This window comes from Uloborus diversus, chromosome 3 (genome assembly GCF_026930045.1).
Source record: "Uloborus diversus isolate 005 chromosome 3, Udiv.v.3.1, whole genome shotgun sequence".
Lineage (NCBI taxonomy): Eukaryota > Metazoa > Arthropoda > Arachnida > Araneae > Uloboridae > Uloborus > Uloborus diversus.
In genome coordinates this window covers 127,271,500-127,287,726 of record NC_072733.1, presented here as the reverse complement: position 1 = coordinate 127,287,726, position 16,227 = coordinate 127,271,500, and the positions used below count along the sequence as shown (strand labels likewise).

At 35.2% G+C, this 16,227-nt stretch overlaps 1 protein-coding gene across 1 annotated transcript in view; it reads right to left on the bottom strand.

Annotated features, from left to right (window-relative positions):
• LOC129218936 (trafficking protein particle complex subunit 9-like) overlaps positions 1-16,227 on the bottom strand; it is a 215,376-nt gene that overhangs the window by 192,721 nt on the left and 6,428 nt on the right. The window contains 2 exon segments of the mRNA XM_054853256.1: positions 6,240-6,443; positions 7,839-7,934. Of these exon segments, the coding sequence (XP_054709231.1) occupies positions 6,240-6,443; positions 7,839-7,908 (274 nt within the window). The 5' untranslated portion in view covers positions 7,909-7,934.

The window sequence follows — 16,227 nt, the reverse complement described above, 5'->3', positions numbered from 1 at the left end:
GTATTTTGTACTAGAGCCCTCTAAAAACTTTGTTGTAGCATAAATCTGAAATTTGTACGAATTTTGTGTTTTTATGTTTACGTAATTTTTTTTTTGCATTTGTAGAGGGGGCGGGGGTAACACCTTACATTACTGCACCGGATGTCACTCATGCTAGGTTCGCCACTGTATATCTATATATCTATCTATCTATATATATATATATATATATATATATATATATATATATATATATATATATATATATATATATATATATATATGCAAAAATGGTCAAAAAAAGGTAGAGCGCAGCAGTGTGTCTTGGATAGCTATTGTCCCTGCCAGTGATTTCCAGGGTTCGCGTTTACGTGCTATAGCGGGTTTTTTACGCAAATTTGTAAAAAGGGGACGCAACTTTCATGCAGTTTCGGGTCCCAGGGACCCAGAAAAAAAAAGAAAGAAAAGTTACGCTAGCGAAAAAAAAAGTTCCAATTGCAAAGTTCATTTCCGACCGGCGATTCCCAAAAAGTGGTGCTGATTTCATCGAGTAAGTGAGCTTTACGAATGTGAAAGGAGGGGAAAGAATAAAAGAAACCCATCCTTATCAGCTACTCGACGATCCCCTATTGTGTTGGTCAGGCAATCCTGGATGTAGCGACCGGTTCGGACACCAGCTGTGACCCCTAGATAACCTTCTGCCCTCCCCCAGTGTTCTTAGTGGACATGATATTGCACTTGGTCGATTGTCCTGGCTCTTGATGCTTTTTTTTTTGCACGTGTTAACTTGGAGTCGCATTCCTTTCTGTTTGTTATTTAGATCAGTTTTCCGAACTTTTTGCCGTTCATCTGAAGCACGGCTAAGATCGAGCTGATAGTATTTTTAATGAATATTTTTTCATTTAATGGCATCAAACAAAGAAATTATCAGCCAAAATGGGGAATAGAATTTCCTTGGTTGGAATTCAAAGATGGAAAAATGTTTTATTCCACATGCTGCAAAGCAAAAATGAAAAATACTTTTACCTCAGGCTGTACAAACTTTTAAAGAAGTACAGTCGCTAGACATGTCAGCTTGTCAGATAATGATGAAGCTTCAGGACAACATTATAAGGCTGTAAATATCGTAAAACAACAATCCTTTTTCAAGAAAAGTACGGAAGTGGCAATTGAAAGGGCAGAACTTTCTATCGATAAGGAACTAAGGACAGTATACTGGCTTGCCAAAGAAGAGCTACCAGAACACAAATTTTCGTCCCTGATTGAATTGCAAGTAAGTGAACATTTGCTTTTTTAGTTTTTTTTTTAAAAAAGGGTGCATATACTTATGAATGCAGACTAGATATTACGCGTTTGTCGGATTAAGAGTTATTACCGTATTTTCCTGCATATGATCCGCGTCCGCGGCGGCGTATAGTCCGCAGGCCCTAAAATTGGCCTGAAGAAAAAAAAATCTTTATTTGTGGATAATAAAATGTAAAAAAAAAGGGGTTTTGATCTAACATACAATTTTAGCAACTCAATTAAAAACATGAGGAAGATTTACTTCTAAAGTATTATTAAAATTAATCTAAAAAATAATGATTACTTCTTGAAATCGTCATAAAAGTACCCTAATTACTGAAAAACAAAATGTCAAGACAAGGGAGCAAACGGTGTAATCTTGTGCAAATAAAAACTTCATCCTTAACTGTATGTAGTTCATTTTACATAGCATGAATCGCGTAAGAGGAGCGTTTAAGCTACGTAAAATAACCAGAACCTACAGACAGTGAAGGAATATTCACGCTACGTAAAATAAACAGCATACAGGATAGAAAACGGTCTCTATTGGTGAATCCTTCTGTAAATACTGAGGTTCAATACTGTTGAGAAAAAAAAAATCACTAATAATCCGCACCTCATTAATTTTACTTTTTTGACAGATAATCGACAGATTGAAAGAAGGAAAATACGGTAATATGCTAAGCAATTAAATCTGCGTATGGAAAACCGAATATTGTGTCCGCCTAAAATACACAGAACATTGGACACACAATACATTCGAAACCCACATCCAGTAAGCGGCTATCGCGCTAGTATCTACGCTATTATCGCCGTAATAACGAGAGAACGCTACGCACGCTATCATCATGATGGGCCTGGTAGGCAAGGCCCCATTTTTTCAGAAAGGAAGCAGGGATATTTTGGCATATTTGTTGTGAACAAGTTTTAAAAATAATGAAAATTATTTTTCACGTCCTAAAAGGTTCGTTTTTGCTGCCGAAAATTGTTGTAAACGATACAATTGACGATCGTGATTTTCGGAAGCTATTTGTTTTCCCGATCTAATTTTTTCGTCATACTTTCTAAATAAATCAAAGTTTGCTTTGTACTTACTTGTAACCTTATAATTTTTGCTTTTTTAAAATGAGCTCCAGTTTATTCGCGATCGAACGAAACGGCATTTTTTCAAATTTATATCATGGTGTCTTTTTTTCTAATTTTTATTTTAAACATAAATAAATCTACAAAAACGCAATTTTTTGAAATTTCCCCAGTCAGACTTCAAGGATTTTAAACTTTACATTTAAAAAAACATCATATATTTTAAACAATATTAAAAACATTTTAAGCATTTTTTAGTGATAGAAGACTAATGAAGTTTTTGCAGCAAAAGGGGGGGGGGGATGGTCATCAAAATTTTCGGAAAGGATAGGAAAAAATGAAGTAATTGAGAAAGCACTGTAAAAGAAATCTGATTAAGTAAATTCTTGCAGTTTTACTATTAAGAATAGGATGGTTTACTTAAGTGTTATATAAATGTTAAGGTTAAGAAAGATGTTATAATATTTGGTATCTTGTAACTAGTTTTGTGTTGAATACTCTGCTTTAAAATTAAAGTTATCAGATCATATACGTTTTTAGAAGAGAAAAATTTTTAATTTCCGTGTTAACTTTTAATCAACTGCACATTTTTTACTTTGTTCTTTATTACATTTATGAATTGCAATATTTGCTGATGGAAGCTGAGGTTGTAAAAATGCAACATATTTTGTGTATAGAACAACACATTTTAAAACTGCAAAAACCAGATTACTTTTCTTTTAAATGATTTTAATCAATGATTTAAAAAGAAAACTTGTTTTAAATCCATTAAAACTAACTTTAAAGAAAATTGAAATCTCAAATGGGATAAAATTACATTAGAATACCAGAAAAAGTACATTTCCTAATTTTCTCAATTGCTATTTTGGTTTATTTATTCATTTTTTTTAAACAATCAGTCTTGAAATGTAAAGGCGAACCCTCAACTTATATTCAAGTAATTACACATACTTTTAATTATTTATGATTTAGTTAGATATTTGGGGGAAGGGTGTGGGCCCTTCTTTTGAAAACAAATTTATTTTGTTTCTAATTTCCAGAAAGAAAATGGAGCTGAGTTTCCCAATGGCCCCTACAAGCATCACAGTGTAATTTCTGAAATGACAGAATCACTTTCTGAAGCAGTCGAGGATAGCCTATTTTCAAAGATTCGTGAATCAACTGTGATCGGCTTGATATGTGATGAGTCATGTGATGTTGCAAATTTCAAAAAATTAATATTATATATTACGTTCATCAACAAAGAGGTCAAAGGGCAAACAGCATTCATCGATAACCTGAACATTTCTGATGGGAAAGCAGAAACAATAAAAGTCTGCATTTTAAGTAAACTGCAGGAGATGGGTATTGATTTACTTAAAATTGTAGGGTTTGGCAGTGATGGAGCAAGGGTTATGACTGGACCCAAGGGTGGAGTTGGAGTACAGCTCAGGCAATCTGGTGCAAATTATTTAATCCACATACATTGTGCTGCACACAGACTGTCATTAGCCTTGTCACAAGCAGCAAAATTGATTCCTGCTATCCATGAAATTGAAATAACGCTGCAACAATTGTATCAATTTTTTGACTCGAGTCCTGTGCGTGAAAATGTTTTTCGTGAGATAAACGAAATCAACAATAACAGCAGTATAAAGTTAAAAGAGCCAAAAAATATAAGATGGTTTAGCTTTCATGATGCAACATCTGCAGCTTTAAAAGCCTATTCTGCACTTTTGGAGACTTTGTCTCATATCGCTGAAATATCAAAGGATGTTAAGGCCAAAGGACTTGTCCAAAAACTAAGTAAAAAATCGTTACCAATCTTGTTGGCAATATGTTTGGACATTCTGGAACCAATTAAAAAGCTGACTAATATGTTTCAGCAAGAAAACATTGTTTTTTCTAAAATTAGACCACTTGTTACATCCTGCATTTCCACTTTAGAAACTTTAAAATTTTCAAAAGGTGTGCATGAAATCTCTGTGTCTGTTGATCAGCAGGCTGCAGATGCTGATGACTGTGTGCCCCCACAGTTTGTAACCTCGAGATCCGGCACAGCATGGAATGAGGAAAATATAGATTCCATTAAAGTGGACTTCATTACAAAAGTAATTGAAAACCTGAATGAAAGATTTCCTGTGGATTCGCTGGAAATCTTGAGTGCCTTAGCTGAACTTTTTCAACCCAAAAGTTATCCAGCAATCCACAAGGATTTGAATGAGTATGGCACTCAAAGTTTAAATTGTCTTATAGATTACTTCGATAGTAGAAGTGATACCAAATTTGTTGATAAAAATGAATTAATGACTACATTTTTACAGTTTAAATGCTTGGCCATGAACTTCAAAGCGCTCGATTTGCAAGAATTTGCTTCCACTGTCATTAGAGAATAAAGCGATGAATTTGCCGACTTTGCAAAACTTGCAAAAGTAGCTTTAGTTGTGCCAGTAAGCTCAGCAGCAACTGAGCGAGGCTTTTCATGTATGAAAAGGGTAAAAACAAGCCTCAGAAACCGACTGACGGAAAATAAACTCAAGAATTTAATGATGCTATCATTAGAGGGCCCAAATTTAAAAGAAAGTGGGGAAATTCTTGGGATGGGGAAAAAGAAATTTTGTGGGAAAAAAAATAGAATTAATTTATAGAATTTATTTAGTTTAACAATGAAATAAACTATTTTTTAAGACAAATTAGTTGTTTTTTCTTTGCAAATATGTGTTTTATTACCTAATACTTTCAATTTTTCAGTAATAGCAACGGCTGCTTGACCCTTTTAACTTATTGGCCACCATTTGGCTGTTAACCTGCCCCCCCCCCCTAGCAACTTTTTGCCAGTGTAAATTTAAATTAGTAGACAATTTTTTACGATCATTATTCCTTTTTATCAAACGTGTATTGAGGACAAATATTGATCGAAAACATTAAAGATAAAAGTCCTTTATTAGTAAATTTTATTTAGTCACCAAGTTCTCTTATCTTCCATTTGAAACTACTCACAGGCACCTTATATGTTTTATAATAGTGTTATTTTACTGAAAAATTTTGGGACTCAAATTTTTCATCAAAGGACCCATTTTTTCCCCATTAATGGGTCCCTGGGACCCAGGTGACTGGTAGTTCTGCGCGAACACTAGATTTCAGATGTCGCAGAAACTGGGAAGGCTTCCTCCTCACGTACAAGCCATCCTGCAAGGGCAGGTTTCTCTCCCTGTTGACGTCATGGCAGAGACAGTGGATCGAATCATGGAAATTCCTCTAGCACCACTCCACAGCTCCGTTCATGCACTCTACCCTGCGTCTCCCCCCCCCCCGTACGGTTTCGCCGCGCTCAGTGAACAAGTGGAACTTTTATCTCAGCAAGTAGCAGTGTTCCAAACCAGTTTCGGCCGGTCAAGTTTTCGAGCTTCGGAACGGGAATCTCACGGCAGATCAAGAGATCGACGAGTTAGGGGCCAAGGAAATTCCACCCCTCGTCACTCGCCCGACCCAGCAACGGTCTGCTTTTATCATCGGCGTTTTCAGGAGAAAGCTCGCCGTTGCACCCAGCCTGCTCCTTTCAGGGAAACTTCCACGACAGTCAATAGCTGGCGCCACCAGCACCCGCTAGGAGGCGCACTCCTGTCCTCAAAAACCGAACTGGATCCCAAGCGGTAGTAGGTAACGAGGACGCAGACAAGTAACTACCACCAACGCGCCGGCTCCTCGCCATTTTCGTCCACAACTACAACTCTGTAAATAATACTGTAAATATCTATATAAATAGTCTGTTAATAAATAGTGTAACTCATGCCTATAAATCAAAAGTGTCACAAAATACATCATTAATCATTTTTAAAATGCATGTCATGCATATTTTATTTGAGTACCTATGTTTAGTAAATTAGAAAATGAGAAAAACTTGAAGAACATACCCACTGATATGAGGCCAAGCACTTTACGATATGTTTGCAAGTCTCCCCATTCATTATTTTCAGGAGGGTAACTGCTTTTATATCGTAAAAAAATGGAACGAACAGCTGTATTCTCCGAACCGCTGCCTTCTTTCAACTTCAAATGATTAATACGAGAAATTTTTTCATAAATATTATTGAAAGATTTTTGGCTTATTTTATCACCTGTAAAAAAAGAAACAGAATGAAGGAATATTCATTAAAACACTACATAACTTACAACAAAAAATTTAAGACACTGAATTAAAAGCTTGGTTAAAAAGCAAGACATTACATATGCTAACACAAAATACAACCTATCAGAGCACACAAAACAGAATTGCTTAGCCAAAACTTATTGTTAAATAGCTGTCAATCATAGGAAGAAACTTTACTTAACTTCCATAGAAATAGTAAACAATGGTTAATGAATGTCAGTGAAACAAATAAAGAAACATCAACAATAAACACATATTTTATACAAAAAAAAAAATTGATGCAAATGTAACTAATTACAGTCGAACATCTATATATCGAACTTCCACATATCAATTTTTTCTATATATCATACCAGCAAAGTTCCAAGTCCATTACATAGAAAAATTGTTTCTATATATGGAAAAAAAATTTCGAGACATTTGTAGATTTTTTTTCCAACTTTACACTGTTTGTCTCATGAAAAATGAAGGTTAGGGGAGAAAATTATGTTCATTAAATATTGCTACGAAACTAACAAGGAATCTGGGGTTAAGGGGTGTGTAGGTAGGTCGTTGTTCCATTCTGGAGTACTTAAATTCCCTCAAGTCTCAAGTTTATTTCAAATCTTAGTTGCAACGAGTAATACAGTAAAATCAGCTTCAAGTTTCCCCTATAAATTGTTAATTATGATTCTTAATCTTTTTAGTTTCAGTGAAAATCATTCAAGTTAAGTAGATTGATTTTTTACTTTTCTCTCAATTACATTGTCAAAACAAAAATCTCCTAATGTTTGGTAAATTTACTAATTTCGCAAGCTGAGATCCTGCTATTATGAGAAAACAGAAAGCTGTAATAAAATTACTGAAACTTACAGAAAACACACTCAAAACATGAAACGGCATTACAGTTGGTGAAAATTAGTTTCGATTTTAATGTTTTAGGAGATTTTTATGATAAACTAAGATTGTTTCTATATATTGAAATTTCTATACATCGACATTTTTTCTTGCTATTTGCTACTCCGATATATGAAGGTCTGACTAATTTTTAAAATGTTATTTTTTTTTCACCAATCTAGAAAATCAAATGTCCCCTCCCCCTTTCTAAATTTTTCCCCCTCTAAAATGAAAGAAAATTAAAAGTACATTTTATCAATTGCAAAAACTTAGATGAAAACTCACATAGTTATATAAGCAGTTGTAAAAGCATTAATATCCTGTCACAAAACTTATGACAAAATTGAGAAAAACATGAAGTTTACAAGTTTTGCAATTTACAAGAAAAAAAAGAGATACCAAAGTATGATGCATGTTGGAGAAGTTTAGCCAAAATGTAAAAAAAAAGAGGCAATTTTGATAAATCAATAATTGCTATTCATTATACCTATTTTCTTCACTAGAACAAGGATTGTTCTGTGGTCGTCAGCACAGACTGTGTAATCAGGAACACTCATGTCAAATCAGCACAGCAAATTTGATCCTGTAAGAGAAATAAAGATTATGTAGATACCAGGCTTGGAATCAATTACGAGAAAATGTAATCGATTACTATTACGAGCCTGAAAAATAGGAGATTACAATTACAATTATAATCATGTACTAAAACGTAATTACGATTACGAGGTGCGGCTAGAAAAAAACCGAACTAGCACAGGTGAAACAATAAAACGAATGCAATAAGGCTGAAAGTCGCCTGGCCTGTCACGTGACTCTTGCTCCGCCTACTGCTCGAGTTTCATCTGCCTCCTGCACTCAGTCTGCCCGTAGCGTCTGTTTTAAGTAGTTGACGTTTTGTCTGTGCGTCGGAAAAATGTTGAGTGTACAGAAAGAACAGCGTGTTAACATCAAATTTCTTTTCAAACTTGGAAAATCTGCAAGTGAAACGTTTGTAATGTTGCAACAAGTTTACGGCGATGATTGTTTATCGCGAACACAAGTGTTTGAGTGGTTTAAACGATTTAAAGATGGCCGCGAAGACACAAGTGATGACGCTTGCACTGGCAGACCATTGTCAGCAAAAACTGATGCAAACATTGAAAAAAATCGGTAAACTTGTTCGAGAAGATCGCCGTTTAACAATCAGAGCAATGTCTGAGTTGACAGGAATTGACAAGGAAAGTGTTAGGCAGATTCTTCATGAAAGTTTCAACATGAACAAAGTGTGTGCAAAAATGGTTCCAAAGTGTCTCACAATTTAACAGAAGGAACGCCGAAGAATGATTTGTTCTGACATCCTAGAAAACATTGAAAGAGATTGTGATTTTTTTTCTTTTCCCTAAAATCAAGTCAGCTTTGAAAAGGAACTAGAATTGAGAGTGTTGAAGCAGTAAAAGAAAAAGCGACGGAAGTAATGTATGGACTTACCGAAATTGATCTGCAGCATTGCTATGAACAGTGGAAAATTCGTATGGAGCGGTGTACAGACCGAGGAGGAGAGTACATTGAAGGAGATAACATCAAATTGTAAATAATGGAAAATAAAATTTTTTTATAGCATCAGTTCGGTTTTTTTCTAGCCACACCTCGTACAGTGCTGATTACGTAAAAAATGTAATCCATTACAATTATGATACCCAATTACAACTTTGATTACAGGCTCGTGGGGGAAAAAATACACACACAGATATATAGTGGAATGTGGGGCAGAGTGAAATAGTTAAGATAACCGAGCATTTTCAAAATGAACAAATTGGAAACTAGTTAAAATTACAGTACATAAAGAAAGAACAATACATTTTATAATATAACTTGCACTGAAGCATTATTTCTTATTTTTTGGCAGTAAATTTGTACCTCTAAACAAGGTGGAACTTTATCGCTTATTTTTTTCATGGGGTAAAGTGGAAAACTAAGTATTGTTCAAGTAAAATACTGTCTATTCAATAGTTAAAAGATATTTTTGATCAAATAAATGAATAAATAAAAGAATGAAGAAATAAATGAAACAATAAACAAATAAATAAGTTGATAAATAAGGAAAAAATCAGTTCATAAAACAGTGAATGAATTAGAAAATAAGAGAATGAATGAATAAATAAGGGAATTATTAAATGAAAGAATGTAAAGGAACCAGTGGTGGCTCGTGCCTTGAAAAAGTCGCTGATCATCACATGTATATTTGTATCGCAAGAACAGATTTCACTCAATGCCAACATTTCTTTATTAATATCAAGTCATTTTTCTTTTCTTTTTTTTAATGATTTTTAATGATTTGGAACTCCATCGTTTCAAACCTTTTTATTTCTACTCTTTAATTTTATAAATGCACTTATTGTGAGTAATAAACCTCCATATCACAGATAGCTGATGAGCTTGTTTTATAAATACTATTGCATTGCATTATAATTTATTTTAACACTCATTTGATTTCTTAACACACTTATATAAATTTCAACTGTTCTTACTTTTTTTATTTTTACTTTAAAATATTTTACAATCAATTGTTTATATACATCTTTATGTATGCTCTATTTTCATATTAAAATATTACTTAAATAGGAAAAATCTATATAATTATTATTTGCAAACTTCAAATTTTTAACTCAAAACTTTCAGTTTACTGATGAAGTGGACAAAATGGATGAAACAGACAAAATGACATTTTGTCCAGGACGTTTTTTTCCAGGTTTTTTCCGTGGTGGACAAAATAGGACAACCCGGGACTAGTACAATAGACCTCTGGTCGCAGTGCTTGGTTCGGTTGAGCCCCCCTTCCTTCATTTCATTTCAAGGCACCTACAGGGCAGGGTTAGACCCTGCCTATGGGGTACAAACCAAATAGGGCTTGTTTATGACCCTCATTTACAAACAGCCGTTAATGACCGCCGAACAGCAGGACCTTAGGCTCTGACTAAAAAGCTAGAAATTGCGTTTCTATTGAACTCTTATCTTCTCCATACATTGTAAAATCGGAACTTAAAAGTTTTCATTACAATAAGTCAGAATTACGGGATTACAAGGCTAAATTACAATTATTTAAACTTAGATTACAGTTACGATTCAGCAAGATACACTTGATTAAAATTACGATTACAAGATTATGAGCATGCCATTGTAAAATTAGGGTTATGATTACGATTACACAAAAACGTAATTCATTACATAATCCACGATTACTCCAAGCCCGGTAAATACTATTAGGCAAAATGTTTGATCACGAAGTATGAAAAATGTCGAGAAGCCTTATTGAGCTCTAGTACCTTAGTCTAAAATTTGAAATGCGGAAGAGGGTGCCTTGTTTTGCACTGAAATGCAGTAATACAGTAGAACGTCAAAAACTTGAATTTACCCCTTGAAGTTTTTATAAATTTTCCCTTATGTTCGGTGAGCAATGAGAGTTAATTTTCGTTTAAAAATGTAATGGGATATTGTAGCGCCAGGAGTCCGGCTGGAGAAAATTTGGGTCTGTTAACAAACCCTTCACAAAAATCTGATCACCCAAAATGAACCCTTCACAAAAATCTGATCACCCAAAATGAACCCTTCACAAAAATCTGATCATCCAAAATTAACCCTTCAAAAAACTTTAATCAGCCAAAATGAACCCTTCACAAAATTCTGATCAATTAAGATCGATCTTTCACAAAGTATTCATTGAAAGAGAAAATTTGAAATAAAAAAAAATTAATTTCCGTGCATAACCTAATAATTCTCAAAGTTAATTCTGGGAGATCAGCTTACATGCAGATCTGATCAGCAAATTGTGCAACAAAAAAATGTTGGCACTTCTGTGTGTACTGATTATATTGCACTTAGGCAGAGTTTGAAAGAGGTTTTGCCGTCAGAATTGAAAAATAGCAACGTAGATCAGCAATGGGCGGAATTTAAGGAAAAACTGGCAAAAACGGTTGGGGATTATGTTCCATTTAGGAGAAAAGGTGTTAGTACTAAAATTTTGCCCATGTGATTCTCCAGGGAGATTAAAGAAGCTCTAAATTATAAGCAAGTGGCTTTTCGTCAGTTTAAGGAAACTGGTAAGCATGCAGATTAGTTCCAGTATTATAAGGCAAGACGAAATTTTATTTGGTACGGATTCGAAAAAAGGAATTGGAGCAAAGGCTAGCACATAACATTGATGGGAATCCTAAAAGATTTTTTGCTTACGCTAATTCTGGGAAAGCTCGAAATAGTCAAATTGGGCCATTGGTTGATGAGCATGGAAATTTAATCCAAAACTAGAGGGATATTGCAAATACAAATACAAAAGTGATGACCAGCAACAGGCTCTGGGCCCAGCTAGACTGGTCCTAGTCAATTTACAATCCCCAGTGAAGATCAATGGCCCTCTTAAAACTGTCTACTCCTTTGCTCATTACCACCTCTTCCGGTAAGCTGTTCCAAGGTTCCACTACCCTGCTAAAATAATAATTTTTCCTAATATCCATGTTAGCCTGAAATTTAAATAGCTTAAAACAATGACCCCTTGTCCTGTTTTCAGTGCTAAACTTTAGCCCCGTAACATCTTTCGTTTTAATAAATTTAAACAGCTGAATCATGTCCCCTCGGTCTCTTCTTTGCTCAAGACTGTACATTTTTAGCCTTCTAAGCCAGGAATCATAATCTAAGTGAGAAAGTCCACTTATTAGCCTTGTAGCCCGCCTTTGAACTCTTTCCAATACATTAATGTCTTTCTTAAGATAAGGAGACCAAAACTGAACAGCATACTCCAAATGGGGTCTTACCAAACTTCTATATAAGGGCAGAAGAACTTCTTTAGATTTATTTGAAATAGATCTATTGATAAACCCAAGCATCTTATTGGTTTTGTTGCTAGCAATGCTGCACTGTTGGCTAAACTTTAAATCCTGACTTATTAAGACCCCCAGATCAGTAACTTAGTTTGCCTGACTAATGACTGAACCTTGCAAATACTAACTTGTACACTTGTTTCCATGCCCTAGATGTAGCACTTGACATTTCCCAACATTAACAGCCATACCCCATTTATCAGCCCGCTCCGTAATATGATCTAGATCCTCTTGCAGCTGATTTGCTTGTTCATCATTTTCTACAGTCCCCATAACTTTGACATCATCAGCAAAACAATTCATGTTCCCAGAAATATTTTTGTGAATATCGTTCATAAAGACAATGAACAAAACAGGCCCTAACACTGATCCTTGAGGAACCCCGCTTAAGACCTCACTCCAATTAGAATAATTTCCCCTTACAACTACTCTTTGTTTCCTTCCGGTCAGCCAGTTTTTTACCCAGATGAAAGTTTTCCCTCCTATTCCTATATCAGCTAATTTGCTAAGTAGAGCAACATGCGGTACCTTATCGAAAGCTTTTTGAAAATCAATGTACACAACATCTACAGGCTTCTTATTGTCCAAAGCCATGGTAACTTTCTCATAGAAATGTAATAAATTAGTTGCACAAGATTTACCTTTCCTGAAACCATACTGAAAACTAGTCAATAGATTATTGGTCTCTAGAAAATTTACTATCTTAATTTTCATCAATGTTTCAAAAATTTTGCAAACCACCGAAGTTAGACTCACAGGTCTATAATTTCCCGCACTCCCTTTAGACCCTTCCTTGAAGAGCGGTGTAATGTTAGCCAGCTTCCAGTCCTCTGGCACTGTCCCCGAATTATAAGAAGCATTGAAAATGTTTGCGATTACATCTGCTAATTCCTCTGCACATTCAACTAAAATTTTCGGATAAATATTATCTGGCCCCGGAGCCTTAGTCTCTTTAATTTTTTTAATATGAAGTAAAACGTCATCCCTGGAAAATACAAAGTCCTCAAACTGTACTATAGCTTGTGTCTTGTTGGTGTCAACTGTTGAGATACAGTTATCGTTAAAAACACTCGAAAAAAAGTTATTAAGAACATTAGCAATATCACTATCGTCCTGAATTAAAATTCCGTGCTCATCAACCAGTGGCCCAATATGACTATTTCGAACTTTCCCCGAATTAGCGTATGCAAAAAACCTCTTGGGATTCCTGTTTATATTATCTGCCAGTCTTTGCTCCAACTCTCTTTTCTGAATCCGTACCAAATACTTAAATTTACGCCTTGCCTTACAATATTGGAGCCTATCTGCACTGTGACCTGTTTCTCTAAACCTATGAAAAGCAGCTTGCTTGTAATTTAGAGCGTCTTTAGTTTCCCTTGAGAACCACATTGGCCAAATTTTAGTGTTGACACCCTTTCTCCTAAAAGGAACATGATCCCTAACCGTATTCGCTAGATTTTCCTTAAACTCTGCCCACTGAAGATTCACATCGCTATTGTCCAATCCAGAAGAAAAAACTGCTTTCAAACTCTGCCGAAGTGCCACAAAGTCAGTATTTCTGAAATTGGGCACAAACCTAAAATTCTCTACTTTGTGCATATCAAATTTAATCCCAAACCTAATACTGTTGTGGTCACTATCTCCAATGTGTTCCCCTACACATAACCCCTGAACAGAGCCTTCCATGTCGCAGAAAACTAGATCCAAAATAGCGTCCTGTCGAGTACCCTGAGTTACAATTTGATCAAAGAAACAGTCACCAATTACTTTCAAAAAATCCTCTTCTCTGCTATTACTATGGTAAAAATTATTCCAATCAATTCCTGGAAAATTAAAATCTCCCATTATGATGACTGACCCCTTGCTAGAAATGTCACTAATAATACTAAACATCTGTTCGTCTTGACGCTGGCTTAAGTTGGGTGCCTATAAATATTCCCTAAACGTAGTTTTTTGCCCTTATCACTAATCAACTCCAGCCAAATCATATCAATCTCATTAGGTTTATCATTAATTACCAATTCATTGCAAATTAAAGTGTCTCTGACATAAAATAAAACCCCACCACCTCTTTTACCTACTCTATCTTGTCTAAACAAATTATACCCAACAATAGATAATATCGGTAGCCCATGTCTCGGTAACTCCAATAATATCCAACCTCTCATCTATAATTATGCTTTTCAATTCTTCCATCTTGTTCCTAATACTACGAGCATTTGTATGAAAAACCTTAAGTAAGCCCATCTTACTTTTATTTAATGCTGCACGATTGTTTGAATCCCAACTGTTAAAATCTTTTCTCTTATTAGCCACCCTATTTCCGTTTCTATTCTATCCGTTTATTCCGTTTCTACTAAAATCCCAATAGTTAGTACCCTTTCGAATTCTGCTCCTTAAACCATGCCCCCCAGTCCAACTTAGTTTTTTGATTCTGAAGCCTCTAAAACCAAACCACTAACCATTTTGACCCCTGTAGAGCTCAGATGCAGGCCATCCCTAGCAATCCAATCGTGTTTACATTTACTCCACACATCAATAAACCTGATACTACGCTTAACGCAAATTTCCTTGAGTACCAGGTTCATACACCTAGCCCGTTGGTTTAACCAACTCCTATGCACACCATACCTGGGAAGCAAACCAACCACTTGGACATTTGCCGAACAGTTGGTTGCTTTGTCCAACAGGGAATCCCATTCCTTTGTAAACTCATCGTTGTTACTATGGCTACATCGTTAGTTCCCACCCACAAAGTAACTACATCCTCTTTATTAAATACCCCCTTCTTTTCAGCAACCCTATTTACATCTCTCACCCGAGCCCATGGCAAACAACATCTAGCCACCTTACGTCTAACTCTGCCTATTGAGTTTCCCACCTCACGCACCATTGAATCTCCCAAAATTATACCCTTTGTTTCCCAGTCAGTCACATCAACAATAACTTTCCCTTTTACCTCTGGAATTTTCCCACTATCTAACACACAGCTAATGCCCACATCCTTTTTAATAACTTCCTCCTTTAATTCTGGAATATTCCCACTATCTAACACACAGCTAATGCCAACCTCCTTTTTGCTAACTCCCCCCTTTCCCTCTGGAGTGTTTACCCCATCTACACGCCTACAGCCTAATGCTAACTCACCCTCCAAAGTAAGCATCCTAACTCTGATTTCTGAGAGTTCAACACAATTTGTGCAAATGAAATCCTTCTCAGACTCATCCTTCCCCTTAAAAAAGCAGAACATCTGACATAGGTCACAAGAAATCCACTTGTCCCCTTTACCACTTTTAACCTCCTTCATTACGCATATAACTCCCATTCTAGCTCAAAATGGTACACTTAAAAAGTCAATGCAAAAATACAAAATTGGAGAAATAATGCTAATTATTAGAATTAGAAAGCATTGGAAGTAAAAGATACAAATATTACTAAATCCTAAGACAAGCAGTAAGTTAAAATAAACAAGTTACACCCTAAACAGAGCACTCAGGCTTAACAACAAGAAATCAGCACAATTTAGGCTTAGCTACACAGAATAGAAAAACACTTTAAGAAAGCAAGTAAATCAAAAATAAGACTTAAAAGCACAAGAATACTTAATTATATGATAAAATACAATAAAAATACTGAAACTAAAGTAGTAAAATAAACAATTACAGTAAAAAATCACTTATCTCAGGAGCAGCAAAAACACTCCCCAGCAACTCTAGCGCCCTCTAGCGGCGAAAAAACATGTTCTTAACAACATTGTTCAAAACAACAATGTTCTTAATAACTTTTTTTCCAGTGTGTTTAACGATAACTGTCTCTCAACAGTTGACACTAGCAAGACACAAGCTATTATGGAGGGATGATGTTGAGGATTTTGTGTTTTCCAGGGAGGAGGTTCTATTTCATTTGAAAAAAATTAAAGCAACTAAAGCCCTGGGACCAGATAATATTTATCCAAAAATTTTAGCGGATTGTGCAGAGGAATTAGTGGATGTTATTTTAAATATTTTTAATGCTTCTTATAACTCA